The 20,082-nt window shown below is 27.1% G+C and overlaps 3 protein-coding genes and 1 long non-coding RNA gene across 12 annotated transcripts; 2 read left to right on the plus strand and 2 right to left on the minus strand.

The window, feature by feature from the left end:
* The first annotated feature begins 82 nt into the window (after nucleotides 1-82).
* LOC126926206 (tubulin-specific chaperone D) lies at nucleotides 83-8,529 on the plus strand. 2 transcript variants are annotated; one of them, XM_050742379.1, is made up of 10 exons: nucleotides 83-604; nucleotides 768-2,451; nucleotides 2,735-2,938; nucleotides 3,092-3,256; nucleotides 3,343-3,437; nucleotides 3,543-3,896; nucleotides 3,984-4,286; nucleotides 4,359-4,677; nucleotides 6,452-6,584; nucleotides 7,020-8,529. In XM_050742379.1, exons 1-8 carry the CDS (start codon nucleotides 263-265, stop codon nucleotides 4,638-4,640), a joined length of 3,429 nt encoding a protein of 1,142 aa, XP_050598336.1. In that variant the 5' UTR covers nucleotides 83-262; the 3' UTR covers nucleotides 4,641-4,677; nucleotides 6,452-6,584; nucleotides 7,020-8,529. The 2 variants fall into 2 exon arrangements, with proteins under 2 accessions (XP_050598336.1, XP_050598335.1); XM_050742378.1 differs by having other exon boundaries at nucleotides 84-604; nucleotides 3,343-3,467.
* Nucleotides 5,328-9,607, minus strand: LOC126926212 (alpha-(1,3)-fucosyltransferase 10). Of its 7 annotated transcripts, XM_050742395.1 has the most exons (8): nucleotides 9,275-9,569; nucleotides 8,556-9,015; nucleotides 7,763-7,802; nucleotides 7,533-7,651; nucleotides 6,999-7,218; nucleotides 6,680-6,869; nucleotides 6,423-6,600; nucleotides 5,328-5,946 (listed from the first exon to the last, which is right to left on the minus strand). In XM_050742395.1, exons 2-8 carry the CDS (start codon nucleotides 8,631-8,633, stop codon nucleotides 5,467-5,469), a joined length of 1,305 nt encoding a protein of 434 aa, XP_050598352.1. In that variant the 5' UTR covers nucleotides 8,634-9,015; nucleotides 9,275-9,569; the 3' UTR covers nucleotides 5,328-5,466. The 7 variants fall into 7 exon arrangements, with proteins under 7 accessions (XP_050598352.1, XP_050598350.1, XP_050598355.1 ...); XM_050742393.1 differs by lacking the exon at nucleotides 8,556-9,015 and having other exon boundaries at nucleotides 9,327-9,607; XM_050742398.1 differs by lacking the exon at nucleotides 8,556-9,015 and having other exon boundaries at nucleotides 9,283-9,569.
* Nucleotides 9,608-12,239: 2,632 nt separating this feature from the next.
* LOC126926211 (protein singed) lies at nucleotides 12,240-19,770 on the plus strand. Of its 2 annotated transcripts, none has more exons than XM_050742392.1 (8): nucleotides 12,240-12,423; nucleotides 14,388-14,530; nucleotides 14,874-15,117; nucleotides 15,349-15,482; nucleotides 16,216-16,505; nucleotides 16,819-16,979; nucleotides 17,201-17,671; nucleotides 17,911-19,770. In XM_050742392.1, exons 2-8 carry the CDS (start codon nucleotides 14,468-14,470, stop codon nucleotides 18,114-18,116), a joined length of 1,569 nt encoding a protein of 522 aa, XP_050598349.1. In that variant the 5' UTR covers nucleotides 12,240-12,423; nucleotides 14,388-14,467; the 3' UTR covers nucleotides 18,117-19,770. The 2 variants fall into 2 exon arrangements, with proteins under 2 accessions (XP_050598349.1, XP_050598348.1); XM_050742391.1 differs by having other exon boundaries at nucleotides 14,402-14,530.
* Nucleotides 13,256-14,492, minus strand: LOC126926217 (uncharacterized). Its single transcript, XR_007714427.1, has 2 exons — nucleotides 14,357-14,492; nucleotides 13,256-13,725 (listed from the first exon to the last, which is right to left on the minus strand). It is a non-coding gene; the product is annotated as an uncharacterized LOC126926217 (long non-coding RNA).
* Nucleotides 19,771-20,082: the final 312 nt, after the last annotated feature.

Consider the following 20,082-nt stretch of genomic DNA (forward strand, 5'->3'; position numbering starts at 1 on the left):
TAAAGAAGACTTTCCATTATTTATAATAAACTGTCTCAAATAAATACAAATTGGATATTTGTGTAAGCTACATAAACTCATAAAAGGTTTATTGTACAGTCACGCATGCGCCATAATTTAGCATCGTTTTTCGTGAAATCGTTCGAAAGAATCTGTTCTTCATATTTTTGGGCTGTCATACGTAAACGTAATCATATAGGAATGAATTGTAATTGATCGTAGTCGTTTTTCCGAATAGCACGAAACGTGACGAATAAAAAAGATGGTGTTAAATGATTGTCCGGAATCGGAAACAATTGGTTGTGGATTTAGTGCTTTTAAAGAAATCGACGAGGTGACTTTTTTAATTACTGAACTAAAAAAGGTGGATCTTTCTCCGAGCCTTATTGAAAAGAATCGAGACCGATTTAATTTTATCTTATCACAATATCAGGATCAAAGGCAATTGCTAGATCCTTATTTGGATGATATTCTACAGCCACTGATTAGTATTATCAGAGATGAAAATTCTACGGAAATTATGCGGCATAATGCTTTTAAATATATTTTCATTGTTATGTCCGTCAAAACATACAAGAAGATTGTTACATACCTTCCACATGAGGTATGCAGATGCTTCAATTTTTTTAACTTTATTTTCTCTCCCTCTTTCCCATTCTCTCTCTCTCTCTCTCTCTCTCTCTCTCTCTCTCTCTCTCTCTCTATCTATCTCTCTCTTTATCTTTTTTATATTTTAATCTCCACATATATATTTTAATTTGATACAGGTAGCAGATCTTTTCCCTGTTTTACGAATGTTAGAAAAACAAGATCCAAATGATGTGGAGACATGGGAAACTCGTTATGTACTTTTAATTTGGCTTTCTATAATTTCAAAGATACCATTTCCACTCTCACGTTTAGAAGTTTCTGATACTAATTCCGAGCAAACAATAATAGTTAGAATATTGAAAATATGCAAATTATTTTGCGTATCAAAGGACGCTTGTGCAGTAGCTGCAGTTTTTCTAATTGCCAATTTTTTATCAAGATCAGATGTAAAAAAGTTATATTTGAAAGAAATGATAACATGGAGTTTACAATGTGTAGAAACTGATCCTTTGAGACATGGTCCATTAGCAGTTATAGCAGCTATATTAAAACACAGTGCAAGAGAAGATGTTAAACCATATATTCAAATTATTTTGGATAAAGTTTTAGAATTTCATCTGAATGATAATCCTGCAGATCTTATTCGGAAGTTTGGAATTAAAATTGTACAAAGAATTGGATTGGTGTTACTAGGAACAAAATTGGCTCCATGGAGATATCAAAGAACTAGTAGACCTATATGTCTAGATCCTAATATTAATACCAACTCTAACATCATGGAAAGTATGGAGGACAATAAAAATGTTTCATTGAATCATGATGACCGGGACATTCCATCAGCAATAGAAGATATAATTGAACAACTTATACAAGGTCTTAGAGATAAAGCAATTACAATACGGTGGTCTGCTGCAAAAGGAATTGGTAGAATAACAGCAAGATTGCCAATGGATTTAGCAGATGAGGTTGTAGGATTTGTGCTAAATCTTCTTTGTGGTCGTGAATCGGATGCTGCTTGGCATGGTGGTTGTCTGGCATTAGCAGAATTAGGAAGACGTGGTCTTCTTCTTCCTCATCGTCTAAACGATGTGATACCAGTTGTTCTTCAAGCTTTAGTATTTGATGAACCAAGAGCTTATGGTTCAATTGGTTATTTAATCAGAGATGCCGCATGTTATATCTGTTGGTCATTCCCAAGGGCATACGATTCTGATATAATTCAACCATATGTAAAAGAAATTGCAGCTATGTTAGTAGTTGTTACTTGTTTTGATCGAGAAATTAATTGTAGAAGAGCTGCTTCTGCAGCATTCCAAGAAAATGTAGGAAGACAAGGAAATTTTCCACATGGAATAGAGATACTTACAATTGCTGATTATTTTGAAGTTGGAGTTAGAAATCATGCATACTTAAAAATTAGTGCACAAATTGCACAATATGAAGAGTATACAAAATCTTTGATTGATCATTTGGTTGTAAGAAAAGTTACACATTGGGATACAGCAATTAGAGAACTTGCGGCCAAAGCCCTCTTCAATCTAACATCTATTGATCCTAATTATATTAAGCATACAGTTTTATTAAATTTATTAGATATGTTAAATTCTATTGATTTAAATATTAGACATGGTGCAGTATTAGCTATTGCAGAAATCTTGGAAGCATTGTATAATTGCTGTAATGAAAAAATTGAAGATATAATTGGACCATCAGCTGTGGAAAATGTCAGAAACATAGTTAACATATTTAGGAAAAGAGGACAATTCAAAGGTCTAGGAGGAGAATTAATGAAACAAGCATGTGCTGTGCTCATAAAAAAGTGCTCTATTGTTCATTTTCCAATTTCCGTTGAAATTATTTGTAAGTTCGATATCTTGTATTATAAATTTTCATACATAAAAACATATATAATATTATATATATATAATATAAAAATTTACAACAATTAACAAATTTATGCTGAAAATATAATTAAAGTTTGACTCATAAAGTATTAACCATCTATAATAAAATTGTGAAACAAAATATTAATTCCTATTTGAAAATGTTTTGTGATAGTACATGAAAATATTTTTTGTATTTTCATTACAATATATTATATGAGTTTAAGCACAGTATAAATAAAGAAATATTATTTTTGAAGGTGACTGGCAAAATCTTTTAGAGGAATGTTTGGGTCATGAAGTATCTGTAGTAAAGATGAAAGCTGCTGAAGCACATACAGAATTTTTCCGAAAATACTATGCAAACATGGATAATCAAGATCGCAATATTGTTATTAATCGTTACCTTGATAATTTACAATCAAGTAATCAACTTGTTCGAATAGGCTTTGCACAAGCTATAGGTAATGTGAAAACGTTCTTAAAAATTTTATTGCGGAAGGTATCGTATGATGTATTTCATAGTATACGTAAAGTTAGGTCTATTATGTCAATTATGACCTGTAACATAATATGGTATTTATTTTATTTATTAATTAATAATTATTCTTTTTTAGGCTATTTCCCTTTATTTATAATTTGTGAAAGAGTAAAAGATATAATAGAAGCTCTCATTAAATGTACTGAAATATCAGAAAGTTCTTTAAAATGGGCAGAAAGTAGGAAAGAAGCTATTCATGCATTAATAATGGTTTGTCAAACTCTGGGAGTAAAAGAAGCAGGTTTGTTATTTCTTAAATTGCAGTTTAGAATAATTAATTAATTAATTCTCCACATATTGTTTAAATAATATTTTTATATTTTTCAGATAAGTGGAGTATATATATTCACAGCTTATATGATTGTTATTTATTGGCATTGAAAGAATATACTATAGATAGTCGTGGAGATATAGGAGCTTGGGTACGAGAAGCAGCAATGACTGGTTTGCATGTAAAAATATCTTCAATATCCCATATTTACATATACATGTGTTTACTTAAATTAAAACTCTTTAAATAATTTCAGATGTTAACAAACTTAGTATCACAAGCAAAATTATTTTCTGTATTAAATGAAAACTTAATGGCAAATATAATTGGAGGAATTGCACAACAAGCTGTTGAAAGAATTGATGGAATTCGAGCGCAAGCCGGAATTGTTTTCAGTGCTCTTATTCATAATGATCCTCTTTTACCAAACATTCCATATCATGCAGAATTAAAAACTATTTTTCCTTATGATGAATGTAAAGAAAATATAGAATGGCGAATGGAATCTGCTACTTTTCCACGATTTATTAAAATGTTATCTTATCCTCCTTATACAATGAATCTTCTACGTGGAATTATATTTAGTGTTGGCGGTTTAAGTGAATCTTTGGTATGGAATTATAATGAAAATATAATGAATTATATATTATGTTTAATATTCGATCTTTTGTATAACATTTTCGACTTTTCATTTCAGGTTAAATATTCTAGTGTTTCCCTATTTTCTTATTTACAAGAATTAGATGAATTGGGTCTCAAAAGTTTATGCTATAAAATTTTAAATATTTTTGAGGAAAGCCATAAAAATGAAAGAATGATTACATCAATGCTAGCTTTCTTAGATCGCTTACTTAGTTCCGGTTGTATCCAAGTCGTTCTTGATGATTTTGAAAATGAAATTGCAGAACAAATTCTAATACTGCTTAAACAAGAAATAAAAAATACGAACAATACTAAGTTGTTAATTAGCAGTATAAATGTATTTTGCCAGCTCTTACAGGTAGTTAGTATATTCCAATGTTTAAAATTAAAAATAATAAAATGATCTTGAACTAATAACAAATTTTTACAGATACACGGGCCAGTTGCAAAAAGAGCATTTTGTCAGTTAAGTATTTTTCTTTGTCATAAATATAAATGCATACGAAAAGTAGCTGCATTAAGAACATATGAAGCTTTAACTCTTTATGGGGAAGAAATGGATCTTCCAGAACAAGATTTAATGAAAATTTTGACTGAATTAAATGTCACTGACTGGGAACAATCAGTATCTGAACTTCGACCCATAAGAAATAATCTTTGTGATTTAATGAAAGTACCTGCTCCTATTTTGCAAAATAAGGTCATGAACTGAGCTTGTTTTTAAATTTTGTCACGTCTCAGTTAAATTGGTACGTAGAATACTGATTTAAAATACTTATTTCTTTATAACATTATTTTGTCATACAGGCTATTTGCCCAGAAAATATAATATATGCCTGGATATCAAATTCGTTTCTAATAATATGGGATATGAACTTCATATTATATTACGAACTAATTTTATATTATATATATGAACAATATATGATAATATGAACTTTGACCCTAATTATTTTATTTATCATAGCTTCTAGAATGATAGTTAGAAACCATGAACAATATTATTACTGTTTCATTCTTTATTCACACATAGAATCAGAAATTTTTAAACATCTACTATTGGAAGAACTAAAAGACATTTTTTAACAATTTCTTCTTATTCCATTACATCTCCCTGGTACCAGGTCTCCCTAATTGCCATTAAAACTTCTATTGCAACAGCAAATATCATAATAACATCGTAATTTTAACCGTTTTTTAGTGAGTATTATCATAAATAGTAGATTGTAGCATAATACCCTAATGTTGCTTTGAATTTTTTTTTTTTTTTTTTTTTTTTATATCTAATATTTAATATTATATTAAGGACATAATTTATAAATGGTAACTATATAGGTAAATATATTAGTTACCCTTTAAATGATGTTTGAAAATCAAGAAATGAAGTGTTTTCAATAGCTTTTTGGATATTATCTTTATTATAAAAATATAGTTCACATATTAAAAGCTCTGTAATAAAAATAAAAACAAAACATACACAAGTATCTGTTACTAAATATATAAAATAACAAATTTTCAATTTATTAAAAATAAATAAATTAACATTCATTTCTATCAAAAAGCTTCATTTTATCTATTTCAAAATTTTCCTCATTAATTGTAAGGTTATTTTGCATATGGTAACTTAATATCTTTGCACCACATTTTTCTAAAGTCCATTGTTTTGTCCACCAATTAGAATGATCAGTTCTGTTTGTTAGTGGATTTTTTGGCAATGGGCAGTTATAATGTTTCTTATTAACAATTTTTGTTTTGTTTGGTTGATATATGCTTTTACAAACAAAACATTCAAATTCTTCAACGTAATTTCCAAATTCATTAGATAACCATTCCTCTTTTCTCTCTAATGCCTTTCTTAATCTTTCATTTTCTATTTCATAGTTGTCAATTAATTTGTGGGATAAATATTTGTTATATTCAATTTCATTATCGGAAAGATTATATAAAAACTTGGCTAAATTTACTGGATCTTTGAAATCGAGTACTGATATAGCAGACATATTATTTGGAAGCCAATCCTAAAAAAAAAAAAAAAATAAAAATTCTATTATATTATAGTCAATTTTGTTGAACGTATATATTTATATTAGACAGTTGGAGTTAAAGAATGCAACTATTTTAGTTAATTATTTGTTTACCCAGAACAAGAAATTTTGTTTCAAATAATTGACTACTTTTACAAAATTCTCATTACATTTATAGACAATTTTGTTAAATTGTCAATGCTAGGCTTCAGGCAAATTTTTACAACCTTTTCGGCTTATTTTATAACGAATAGTAATATCAATTTAATAAATCAAATAACGTTATATTTACCAAATATTTATGTAGTTTTTAAACTGAAATTTGTATGTAAATTACATTAAATGAAATTAAACATTGATTAGTTTTTTAATATCAATACAATTAAATCAAGAAATTTATCTTCACACGAAAAAAATCAATCTAATCTATTAAGCAATAAAAATAATAGTTATATAATAAATTTTAATACTTTAAATGATGGTGATCCATAATATATAGGTATAGATCCAACAATCAGGGGCCTCCACAATTTTTCAGTGATATAGTCATCGCAGACTGCATTTTCAAAAGCTATTGTAAACTTGTAATTGGCAATAAAAGAAAGAAAATCTTCACTGTTCAATATTTCAAGGTAATTTTCCTTTAACCTAAATTATAGTTAAATTCTTTATAGAAACAATACAAATGGTAGAATTGACTTTATTTAAGTCTGCAAAAATATTTTACCTTTTCTCGAGTTGAGCATTATTTAAACATGCGCCATATGAATCTATACGTATATATTTCATTAATTCAGCTACATAAATATCTCTGTTACTTGCAGTATCGCAATCAGATTGTATATAAAGTAATGGTGCCAAATTTCTTTTATACATCAACCTTGTTTTTTCTTTTGTAGATACAAAATATTTTCTATCTGTAAAATTGAAGCATTAATGTTACTATTAATTAAACAACTTGTGTTTATAACACCATACTGCAATGAAAATAGGACCAGATTATTAATAATTTAAATGTATATGTATATTGAATTCTTTATATTCACCTAATAATTCTGTAATTCCAGGTAGATCTGCAAGAGTTAGAGGTACATCACTAAATCTGCTAAATGTTGAAGAGTATGTAAAAAGATTCAGAGTTTCCTGTTGAACTAATATTGGATTATTTCTTGGGGATTCTTCATGAAGCAAACCCCACGGAATTTCGTCGGATTTCCATTTTGGTAAATCATTAATTCGAAAATTACTACCATAGAAAAGAAAACTCTGAAAATTAAGAGCGATATATATTTCAAATAATAATGTTGAAAACAAGTATGAGCAATTTGCACATTTATAACATTAAATTTAATAAATTATAAATCGTTGATTTTGTAATAATAAATTAGTTAATTTCTATTTAGTAGCAATAATAGTTTACAACTATTTGAAAAATACAAAATATTAATCAAATTTGTAATAATAGGACTATCTTAATTTTAGAAAATAACTGAAATTTCTTAAATTTTCAATATATCCGAAAATTTATCTTTAATACAAGTCATAAAAATGTATATACATATATGTATTATATACATTACTTTTATCTGTTTATGATATTGAAAGGATCGGTTACTTATAAAATAACACTGATAATTTCCACAGTCCCGTAATTTTTCGTCATTTCCAAAAGGTGTCCACCATAGAATTATGGGTACATCTAAAAAAGTATGATAAAAATACATGTACTAATATTTTCTTAATTCTTATACTTTTGGTTTATATCTTATACTTTTTTAGAGATATTAAAAACTTGATGCATTTTATATACCTGGATGATGTAATCTGTTACCATTCTGAATTAAGTAAACCTGTTAATAATATTGATCTTAAAACTCATCAACCTCATTAGTATCTTACTTTATCAATAATTTAAATCATAGTATTTAGTATTAAAATAATTTAATGCGTAATTATTGTTATTGCAGAGCAGAAAAAGATTGGTTATTAATTTATTATTATCAATTATTTTGCATAAAACATTTCATTATTAATGTTTCTTACATAATTATATAATTTTATTTTATAACATTTAACCATTTGAGGGATGCTGGCATATGTATTTTTTTTTCACACATGTTAATATATTTTCTAATATTATCTACTTCATTTAATAATTATAAGCATTATATTTTAAAGAAATGTAATTAAAAAATAAAAACTAATCATCTTTCACTGCCTGTAATAAATTCATCCTTGAAGAGGTTTAAAAATTAAATTAAATATTAATAATATTTATTAATTTTTCTTTTATTTTTGTATAACAGAATTGACAATTTGTTATTATAACATGGTAAATTAATTGATATTAAAGCTAAATATTTTATTATTTATATTAATAAATATCAATCTATTCAAATAACGATGATATACTATCTTAAACTATTTTTGCAAATAAAATTAGTCTAGCGTAATGTATACTCATATGCATATATAGAAAATACTGTGATATTTTATGCTGTAACGTATATTATATACACGTGTATACATTATGTATATGTATGTGTTGTTAATAATAAATATTAACATAATATAATACATATTATTAGTAAATATATAGATACCTGGTAAATTATTATACTAAAAGTTAAGGCGGTGATTGTTGCAAATATAAAATACACTTTCTGATAAAAATACGACATTTTATAATTATGTAATTTTAATATTCAATGATTACTTTTGTTGTATTTCTGTTCTGTTGTTTATTTGGTGTTTTTAAATATATTTCATTTTAATCTTAGTCAGATGGCAAAATGTTTAATATTGTTATTTATATAAGGATTGTCAAGTTTTTACAAGTAGTTATGACAAATTATACCTCAGTTCTTCTCTTTGGTCATTTTAATGCTTGTATATCATAATTTAATTGCTTCTAATTGTTATCTTGCATTCAATTTTATATTATATCATAGTTACCTAAATTTAATAATGAATATATTATTACGACAAAACAGTATTTTGCCAATAGTATTTTAGAGGTTTAAAGTTTGAAAGATATAAAATGCCTATATTGCACTCTGTCAACTAAAACAATTTGAGGTTAAGTTATAGATAAGAAATATAAATGATACAAAAAGGACACTACTACAAGAAATGGATAAATAGTAGTAGACACTACTACAAGAAATAAATGGATAAAAGTAATTGAAAGAATTGTCGTGATTAATAATTGCTAGAAATGATCATTTCTTAGAAAGTTTGTAACATGCAAAAATGATAGAAGCCATTAACTCAGAAATCAATGATGAAAAAAAAATAAAGGAATTGTATATGACGTACAAACTTTTTTACATGCATATATAATATTCATGTGTAACCTAAACCTATAGTCATACATATGTTCGCGAACACACACAAAACTTTCTAAAGATTTGTAATAGCAAGTCGGTCATGGTTACGATCACGGTTGCGATCAGGATTACGATCACAGTCACGGTTACAGTCACGCTCCTGACTTCTCTTTGACGGTCAACGAACTCTCTCTTCTCCTTTTCTTTATTCATTCTTCCTTTCTCTCCATCAGTTACAGTTTTCCTAACGACGTTGCTAGATGCATCTAGGCCAGGCTATCGCAAGACAAATTCTGCTGCAACAAATGAACGACTTATGTATTTAAAACTACTAAATAACTTTATAATCTCCTTTTGATATTATCAAATCTCAGATCCTCATACAAGTTTATCACATGTACCTACATAAATATATATATATAATTGTTTATAGCATATATAACATACAATACGAAAATAATATACGTGTATTATACATTATATTATATATGTTATATAATATACATATTATATATTATAATATATGTTACAAAGTTAAAATAATAAATATAAATAAAGGAAAAGTATACTAATTGTAACTAAACCAATCTACTGTGCCAAGGAAACTTCTTGTAATGAATGTAAAGTCTGATATACAATAAAGTATTATTATTATATTATTATTATACATTATATATCCTAATACGTGAAAGTTATAACATTTATTGTAATTATAGTTTGAAAAATATTGTTACCTATATAAGTGTATATCTTTTTTATCATACAAATTCACACAAAATTTAACCACGCATATCTATAATCAAGTTGTTCACATGATGTTGATTGTAATTATGATAAAATACTAATTGATATAAATAATGCACATCGCGAAACAAAACATTTGCGCGTAAATTTTTATTTACAAGTATCTGTATAATTTTTTATATTAAATTTCGAAATAAAGGCACCAATTGTAATATAATGAAACTATACCATGCATGGACATATGTCTATATAATGGTATATGTATCTAAATAAAAGTTAGTAGTTACTAATTACTAAAAGTTCAAGTTTAATAGTAAATGAAAGAAATTCAGAGCTGTTCTGCGTCCGCGATTTGCGAAGAAAATCAAATTAGTGTAAACCTCTTATTAGATACGCTCCAAAGTTTTTAACTTCCTGAATGAAACATAAGATGAAATTCTGAATATCCGATTGATTTATATAAACTTTTAATAGTCAAACACTGTTGACCTTGTTTTACTGATGGGTAATGACATATAATGTTAAACATATTACGAAATTTCAAGGAATGAATATCTCATTATTCGAAAATAAATGAACATGCTTAGTTAAAACGAATGATTTCGATTACGCAGCGAAATGAAATTAAAAATTATTTTCTTAGAAATTGATTTCCGTGGAAAGGTATATAAGGTGTATATATATATGCTTCATCGACATCATTTGAGCTACAGTTGAGAACATTTGATTCAAAGTTAAGCTTACACAATTCTAAGAAAATAACAATCCAAGAAAAAGAATGTGGAAAATTTAAAAAAAAATATGGGATATTTATTTCTAAATAGATGCCATTGTTATTCTGCTTATTTTAAATCCGATCCCAAACGTTGCAGATCAAAAACAAATTTATTCAATTCAAGGAGAAGTATGTACCGTTTACCAGTTTAAATTGATGAAATTTTAAATGGCCTTTGAAAAAGGTAATTATGGCAGAAAGTCTATATCGAATATAAAGAGGACGAAATAACTGTATATCGTTTAACTGTAAACTGTCTAAGAAGCTAGGATTAAATTCCTAATTACATTAAATGTGTATTTCTTTATGAGGTGAATATAATTAAAAAATGTTATTATATATTAATAAATCGATGAAAATGTATTCATTTTAAGACATTAGAAAAATAAAAATGACACTGACGTCCTACAATTGATTGAAATTATAATATTTAAACAAAATACAAACTGCTTCGTATAATTCAATTTATACAAATAAAAATATAAATCACAGAAAAACATTATTCAATACACTATTACATAAAGCTGGCATTAATAGAATCTAAAGTGATTTTTCATTGAATACTTAATATAATATGTTTAGTATTGAAAACATTTCAATAAACTACTGTTACATTTTTTATAATTTGAAGCTAAAGTGTTTGTCTGATAACAAAATAATCTCATAAGACCCGACAGTTGGAAAGACCAGTTTTATTATTGCATATTAATTTTCAAAAATCAATTAAGTCAAGTTCCAATATACTATTATTCATATTATGATTATAAAGCATAAAGTCATTACAATTCAATTTGTTCATAATTTTGTAATTAAGGCACATCTTCTTAAAAATAAGTCAGTGTCTAGTGCTCTAATACTTTTGAGCAGTAGTAAATACATCTAACAAATATTTTGAAAGTTTCACAAGAAAGAAATATAAATTAAGCAAAAAGAAAATTATTGCGAGAAATGGATAAATTGAAGAAAGTCGAGAAATGTCATCGTAAAGTATTATTGGGGAAATAACTATCATAAAGGTAGTAGGGTCGTCGATCTGTGGTTCACAGTCCTCCGGAAAGTCGACAGTTCGATGTATGCTCATTCCCCACCTTTTCCTCTTTCTATATCCTCTATCGTTCACGACCCCCTTATTAAAACGGCGCACGCGCGATATTCTGGTAAAATTTCGCAGGGCCGTATGAATTTAAAGATGCGCACTCTATCTGTTATATTTATTGTATGAAAATATTCATCTATCTACACGATAAGTGCCAATACGTACCATATATTATATAAATTATTATTAGGACGTCAAGTAATTTTCATAATAAATATAACCAACAAAAATAACGATAAGGGTAAGGAATAAAAGAATCTTAGGATATCTCCAACAATATTGCGTTCTATAGACAGTCCTGATTCGACGATGGGATCAGATTTTGCGCATGCGTAAGAACTCCTGAAGGATCCTTAACACAAACTGAGAAGAACAAGCGATCCAAAGTCAGTTGCTGGCTGGGTATCTTTGTTGTGACGAATATAATTCGTCGCTCGTGACTCGTACCTCTCTTGCGGTACTTTCCTCTGTCTGTTTTTTAGTGTTTTCTCAAGACTTGCACATATATCTGCCTTCCTTCTTGTCTAGTGAGTATATTTGATTTACTTGGCAACAAAATCATAATGCTTTATTTAAATCAATTTATTTAAATTATCTTTATTATACATGTATGTCATACATTTATTAATAAAAATTATGAATTTAAGCTATAGATATGTAAAAACATATTATTTATTTAATATTTACTGATTATTGGGTGATTGAAGGAAGTTCGCATAATAACTGTATATTATACTTTGGTCATTGTATTTAATTGCCTTTTTAAAAATAATTATTTTTCATTTTCTATCTAATTTTTCTTGATATTTATTAAACAAAGTATTATTTAGAATCTTTCAGTTTAATGTTACTTTATTCGATTTATTCGATTATTTCTTTTTTTATTCTTCCATAATTCTACTTGAACCTTCGATCTTTACTATTTGTTATTATTCTGTCACTTTAATCGACTTACAGCTTACAATTTACAATTTAAAGATAGCTTTGTCAAGCTGGGTGGATGAAACGCCAGTCATTGTTCTGGCTTTCGTATCGTGTTATTGATTTTGCATTACGGTTTAATTAACCGATTTTTGAGTCTTATACTCTTACATTTTTTTGTATAGTTCCTACCCTTGTTGTTAGTAATTTAGCAAGAATTTAAGATATAATATTACATACATTTATATGAATGTAATTATATCGCCCAATAATATAGCGAATAGGTATAAAAAGGTTATCAAAAATTAGTCATTTGTAGTAATTAGTAAGTAGTAATTGAAACAATTTTTACTACAAATTTTCATTAAATAAATATTTACTACGATAATAAAACAACAGGGGAAAAAAGGTATAAATAAATCAAACGATGAAAAAAGATTAATTTTCTTTATATATAATTTCTTCACCTATTTTGCATTTAACGCATACTTAATTACATGTCTTTTGCTTTACAATATCTAATCAAGGTAATGATATTGAAGAACTGTCATAGCATGGAACAAAGTGCGTTAGAATTTATGGAAAAAAAGTACAATATACTTCTTTTACGATTAAAGAAAATAGACGATCAATAGAAATTATTAAGTTTCGCCCGTGAACAAAAAAATGTGATTGATAAAGCACGAAACAGTACTGTTAACATTTTCATATAGAAGAAGTTGGCCCCACCCAGGCGGAAACACGTACAAATGAGTCACCAAGTTGAGGGTTGAAAATAAAATATGCTTTAGGAGAGGACAAAATTTCAGGATAAAAGTGATATTCTAAGTTGGGAACTGTATTTTAGAAATTATCTTTCCGGGGAGATCAGGGTTATATGTGTATGCTCGTGTAAAACAATTTCAATCCTGAAACACAAATAAGATGGTTATACCGTTGTAAGATACACTGTATCTATATACAGTGGCTCACGAGAGTATTTCAGCAATTCTAGAAACATTTTATGCGTATATTATGCAAAATAGTTTGAAACCTCATTAGTACCGTAACGAGATACGACTGTCGTAATTATGTTAGTAAAATTTGGAACGGATCTGAAAATGTACATGGAAGTTACAGGATATTTCTTGGAAGCATATACTTCACAAAGTATTAACAAGCCGCAATATAACTATAGTCAGATCATCTTTAACATTAACTGCATGTTTAAGACCGTTACTAATGTATATTAATTTATATCTGTATATACTAATTACTCATTAAGTGCTTGTTATAATATATGTCTTGTATCTAACTTCTATAAACATTTTCGGATTGATTTCAAATGTTAATATTATAATCGCGATAATCGCATTTCGTTATAGTGCTAACGAAATTTCAAAAGGTTTCACATAATGCACATAATATATTCATAAAAAGATTTTGCGATAAATGTTCGAATATTTCTGAGTGTACTTATAAACGTTTCTTATTTTCATTCTAAATAATTTAATAGCGTATTAATAGCGTATCAATAACGTATCTTCTAACATTCATTACCTTTCTATTTATATGTTTATTGTATACGTAGTTTCTATTTAACAGCATAATCAATCGAAGGGTTTTTGCGACACGTGTTTCTGTATAGCGACCGAATCGCTGAAATAAACAATGCAGGCTAACGGTGCTGAAAATGTCGGTCCTGAAAATGCAAGCGAAAAATCAGGATGGACGGTAATTATCAATCATTGAAAACGATATATATATATTAGTTATAAAAAATTAATATTATTATATATGTTTATGCTTCATATAGTATCTCAGTTTTAAAATGCTTAGAAATTGTTTTAGTTTGCATTTACGAAGAATATTTAATTTGAAACTTGTATGAATTGAAACTCAAAATAATAAACTATAGAGCGATAAAAAGGAGATTTAATGTTTATTTTAATAATATTTTAATTTAATAATAACTAAATAATATTGAATTGTGTATATTGCAATTAAATTAAATTAATCTAATTGGATCAGACATTTTAAAGTTGATTTTTAAAAATATTCATTTAATTTATTGTAGGTTGGATTAATAAACGGAAAGTTTAAGTATCTTACGGCTGAAACTTTTGGATTTAAAATTAACGCAAATGGTTCAAGTTTAAAGAAAAAACAATTGTGGACTCTAGAAGGTAGTGAACAACAGGTTTTCCTTCGATCCCATTTGGATCGTTATTTAGCAGTGGATCAGTTTGGAAATGTTACTTGTGAAGCAGAAGATCCTAGTGATCCTGGTTGCGCCTTCCAAATACAACTAGCTTCAGATGGTATATAACATTTTTATTTGATATAATAATATAATTTATTTTTATTATTAATTTTTAGTTTTTGTTAATAATAGGAAACAATCTGCAAGTGCAGGTTGTACACATTGGAATAGAATAGCAAAATATTTGAATTGATAATAGTTCTATATAAAATATTTAAAGAATATTAAATAAGTTAAAAAAACTTCTCTTATTAATTTTTATATTAAATTATTGATTATAATTTATTAGGAAGTGGAAGGTGGGCTCTGAAGAATATTCAAAGAGGATATTTCCTGGGTTCTAGTCAGGATGAACTTAAATGTATGGCCAAAGCCCCCAGTGAAGCAGAATATTGGCTGGTACATCTTGCTGCTAGACCTCAGGTAAATAATTTTCTTATATATTACGGAATCAGAAATTAAAAGCTTAGAACTAATATAATTATATTTATCGATATATAGATTAATAATATAACTTGATCATCCTCAATATTTCACTTATTTTTGACAATAGAAGAAGATGTCAGAAGAAAATATTATGTTTTGAAGAAAAGAAAAAAAATTTTCTCAATTCCTCAAGATTTTAAGACACCAATATTTCTTATCATTATAATGTAATACATAAGGTCAAAATCCAATAACATACAATACCATGTCATCACATGACCTTGAGCAAGATGACAAAGATTTTCAAATATTCTAAAATAGATGCAAATAAAAAGATTAATGAAGATAAATGTATTTACTAAATGCGCAAATTGATGATTATTAACATAATATGTTTTTATAGATTCTTAAAAATCTTATAAAGAATGAAGTGATTTTGATATTGCAATAATTGTTTAGGAAATCAAAAATTTTTTTTTTAAATCAAATTAAAATCATAAATTATGTGAAAATTATTTCTTATAGTTAAGAGAAATGATAATATTTATTAATATTCCATCATAATATTGTATGTTAGATTAAATATATCTATAAAAATTAACTTAATTTTCATCAATACTTAATAAGAGTTTTGCCTTTTTTTATGCATATTATAATAAAAAAGTATATATTACATTATTTTAAAATGTATTTCAAATTAATTTTAATTTGTTATATAAATATGTTCTAGGTAAATTTAAAATCTGCCGGAAGAAAACGTTTTGCTCACTTAAGTGCAACGCAAGATGAAATTCATGTAGATGCACCAGTTCCATGGGGAGAGGATACACTTTTTACTTTAGAATTTCGTCCTGCTTCGATAGAAGATGATGGCGAAGAACATTCCAAATTTGAAGGTGGTCACTATGCTCTACATACTTGTAACAATAAATATTTGGCGCGCGATGGAAAACTTTTGGATTCTTGTACCCGGGATTGCCTTTATGCTGCTGAATTTCATGCTGGATTACTTGCACTTAGGTTAGAGTTATCAATACATCTTTTATTATTATAGTATGACGTTAAAATATTTCCTCATAAATATTACTGAAAGGATTGTTTATATCTTATACTATATTATATTATAACTATTATATAAGTATGACAGAATAATTTAATTATTTATATACACTTTGATTCATAAACAAAATGCATTAATATAAATAAGATATTTTTTATTCAAATAAATTTTGGTTACCCGTCATCATGTATGTTATATCTTTATAGTTTATGTGATTTTTTAGTTGCCTTAAAGATTATAACTAGCATAAAAACGTAAATTTTGATTAATTAGAGATTTGTATGGGGCATATTTGGCACCTATTGGAAGTAAGGCTGTTCTAAAATCAAGATCAACAACTGTGACCAGAGACGAATTGTTTTCTTTGGAAGAATCATTACCACAAGCCTCTTTCGTTGCTGCTTTAAATCAACGATATGTATCTGTGAAACAAGGTACCTTCAATTTACATGGCCTAATTATCTTATTTGATAGGTTTATAATATGTAATTATTAAATTGTATTATTTAATAGTTATTATTAAATTAAACAAGTATGTATTTTTTTTTAATTGTAAATTTCAGTTTATTCGGCTAATATCAATTAACTACAATCACTAATTAATGTCACTCTCGGAAGTCTTTTCATATGATAATAGTATTCATCGTGATTCCAGGAGTTGATGTGACAGCTAATCAAGATGAAATTTCTGGACATGAAACTTTCCAGTTAGAATTTGATCGTGTAACTAAAAGATGGTATGTACGTACCATGCAAGATCGTTACTGGAGTCTTGAAGCAGGAGGTGGAATTCAGGCATCAGAACACAAGCGTTCTTCCAATGCTTTGTTTGATTTGATTTGGCAATCGGAGGATGGTACAGTGGCCCTACGTGCTAACAACGGCAAATTTTTAGCAACAAAGCGTTCTGGCCATCTTTATGCTAACGCCGATTCTGTAAACGGATTGGATTCAGATGTTAGCAAATATTATTTCTATTTGATGAACAGACCTGTTTTAGTATTACGTTGTGAACAAGGATTTGTAGGGCCCAAAAGTGCAGCTAGTTCAAAATTAGAATGCAACAAAGCTATCTATGAAACTATTAGAGTAGAAAGATGTGAACGTGGAATTGTTAGATTTAAAGGTAACAAACTTATTCATTAATTATCTTAACAATGTATCTACGTCAATATGGAAAAGTTACAGTTATTATAGTTTTAAATAATACAAATTTACCGGAAATTTTCTTTTATTACGAAAAATTGAAAATTTTAACTTTAGAATGTAATATTAATTCAATAAATGTATTTCAAACGTCAACTAGACTTTTAAAAAATTAGGCCTTACAAAGTACTTTTTCATGAAAAGTAAATTTTATTTCAGGTCAAAATGGCAAGTACTGGCACGCAGATAGCGAAGGCGTAACCGTAGATTCTGATATACCTTCCGATGGATTCTATCTAGAATTACGAGAACCTTCTCGTATTTGTATTAAACATAGCGATGGAAGATATCTTACCGCAGGAAAGAACGGAGCGTTGCGTCTTGGAGAAACAGATTATGAATCTGCTACAAAGTGGGAATTTTAATCAACTAAACGATCATGTCTATGCTATGTTCTTTTAAAATTTTATTCAATCAATTCACTCTTTATACATTTAAAGAAGTTATATTTAGTAGATATAGATATTCTAATTTTTCATAAAAAGGTTGAAGAAAAAATAAGCAATTTAGGCCAAGGACTTTGTTGCAGGGTTAAACAACTTCTATTTTTTATGCTCGTATGTTTTAGTATGAGAAATGAAATGTATTAAAAAGTAACGCAAAGTATAGATTTAAAAGAACATAGCTAAAATCCATTGCCCTTTTTATAGCTTCGAGTGTAATCTAATCTAATATTTACAAGTACGGGAAGAGCTCCTACCGAGTACTTAATTAGAAGTACATCGTCAAATTAATTTTTTACGATTTTTTTATACTTCTAACTACGAATTCTCCTATTCATAAAATACCGTATAAGACTGATCATTCGCATGTTTACAGAATAATTAGCGGTTATTACATCGTACTTTAATAATTTAAAGAAAAATTTAACATGATTTAACATGTCTTTCGATCATAGAGTAATTGAATAATATTTGATCATGTAAATTAAAACTTACTTTCTTTGATTTAATGTATTGTTTGCAATATTATTTATTGTTCAATATTTAATACTTAACTGATCGGTAATTTTACGTAAGAATGTTATTATGTATATATTAAACCTCCTTACTCTTACAATCACGGTATCTTTAATTGAAACTAATAAAAAAGTTTCTTATATCAGTTGTTAATGTAAAGATAGTTTTGACATTTTACAACTTCTTTTAATTGGTAGCTTCACTGTGTAATCATTGAGAAATACCCTGCTAATAATTTCCTTTCTAAGGTAAAATAAACAATATGAAGAACTTTACCGATCATTTAAGTATTTAAAAAAAATTCTGCTTTCTAGTCTTCATATTAATATATTCATATCAGTAATAACTAACTAATGTTGAATTCCTATAAAGCAATTCATACACTAGACAGCATATTTCGAAGATTGTCAATAAGTAATATACATAGTGTTTCAGTTGATAAAAGTAATCATTCCATATAATAAACATATTTCCTTTTCATTATTGAACCATACGCTACTAACATAAACGCACAAGTATGTCACTAATGTAAACTTGCTATCTAGTGTACAATGTCTTTGAAGAAATCGATGCAATAATCGAATTAATCTGTATAATTTGAGATCACGCTTTTTCTGTATAAGAAATTCACATTCCGTGAGCTGTGCAATGGTCAAAACATTTTTACAGCTATTTCTACGAAAAAAACATAAGTCACAGCCCGTTTAAGAAACATTAAAACCATAAATTTTATATATCGATTAGTATTAGTTCTATGGGCGTGTAATTTATCGATTAGCTTATAGGTAAGATTTTTCTTTCCTTTGTCGAGTTTCAATATGTTTAATATGTATTAATAATATTGATATTCGACAAAAAAGAGAAAAATTATTTTTCGATATGCTTTTTACCTTTTATATAATACCTTTTTTATCTGCTCTCTATTTTTTTATACACAAACAAGGTTGATATTAAGGTCGTTATTTCAGCGATATTACCTGTAATTTACGTTATTTATCGTACTGAGGAAAGCGGGATAAACTAAATGCATTATGTAAGCAATAAATTCTGCTATTAAACATTTGTTTATTAAAATTTTTCAAACATTACCATCTTTCCAGAATTGTAACCTTTCAAATAACTCCAATAATAAATATAGTAATAAAATATTTTGCTTGATTGATTATTTAAGAAAAATTCATTTGATTTAACGAATCATGTCTTGTTTTTTGTACTCTTGTGCAATATACTTAATAATACGCTATACATTTATTTTAGATAATAACTTGTACTTTTTAACCATGTATCAATTATATACTAATTTATTTTGCAGCTTAGAATTAATTTTAAAACGTCATATACATGTGTATATGTAATGTTGGTAATGAACATA

This window comes from Bombus affinis, chromosome 17 (assembly GCF_024516045.1).
Source record: "Bombus affinis isolate iyBomAffi1 chromosome 17, iyBomAffi1.2, whole genome shotgun sequence".
NCBI classification, from domain to species: domain Eukaryota; kingdom Metazoa; phylum Arthropoda; class Insecta; order Hymenoptera; family Apidae; genus Bombus; species Bombus affinis.

Coding starts and splice junctions, on each gene's coding strand:
- LOC126926206 (XM_050742378.1), top strand. CDS start 263: ATGGTGTTAAATGATTGTCCGGAATCGGAAACAATTGGTTGTGGATTT. Junction 605..767: donor TTACATACCTTCCACATGAG/GTATGCAGATGC, acceptor AATTTGATACAG/GTAGCAGATCTTTTCCCTGT. Junction 3,468..3,542: donor CAGCAATGACTGGTTTGCAT/GTAAAAATATCT, acceptor AAATAATTTCAG/ATGTTAACAAACTTAGTATC.
- LOC126926212 (XM_050742393.1), bottom strand. CDS start 9,494: ATGAATAAAGAAAAGGAGAAGAGAGAGTTCGTTGACCGTCAAAGAGAA. Junction 7,652..7,762: donor TAACAGATTACATCATCCAG/GTATATAAAATG, acceptor ATACTTTTTTAG/ATGTACCCATAATTCTATGG. Junction 6,601..6,679: donor AATGCTCAACTCGAGAAAAG/GTAAAATATTTT, acceptor ACTATAATTTAG/GTTAAAGGAAAATTACCTTG.
- LOC126926211 (XM_050742392.1), top strand. CDS start 14,468: ATGCAGGCTAACGGTGCTGAAAATGTCGGTCCTGAAAATGCAAGCGAA. Junction 16,980..17,200: donor ATATGTATCTGTGAAACAAG/GTACCTTCAATT, acceptor TCGTGATTCCAG/GAGTTGATGTGACAGCTAAT. Junction 17,672..17,910: donor TGGAATTGTTAGATTTAAAG/GTAACAAACTTA, acceptor ATTTTATTTCAG/GTCAAAATGGCAAGTACTGG.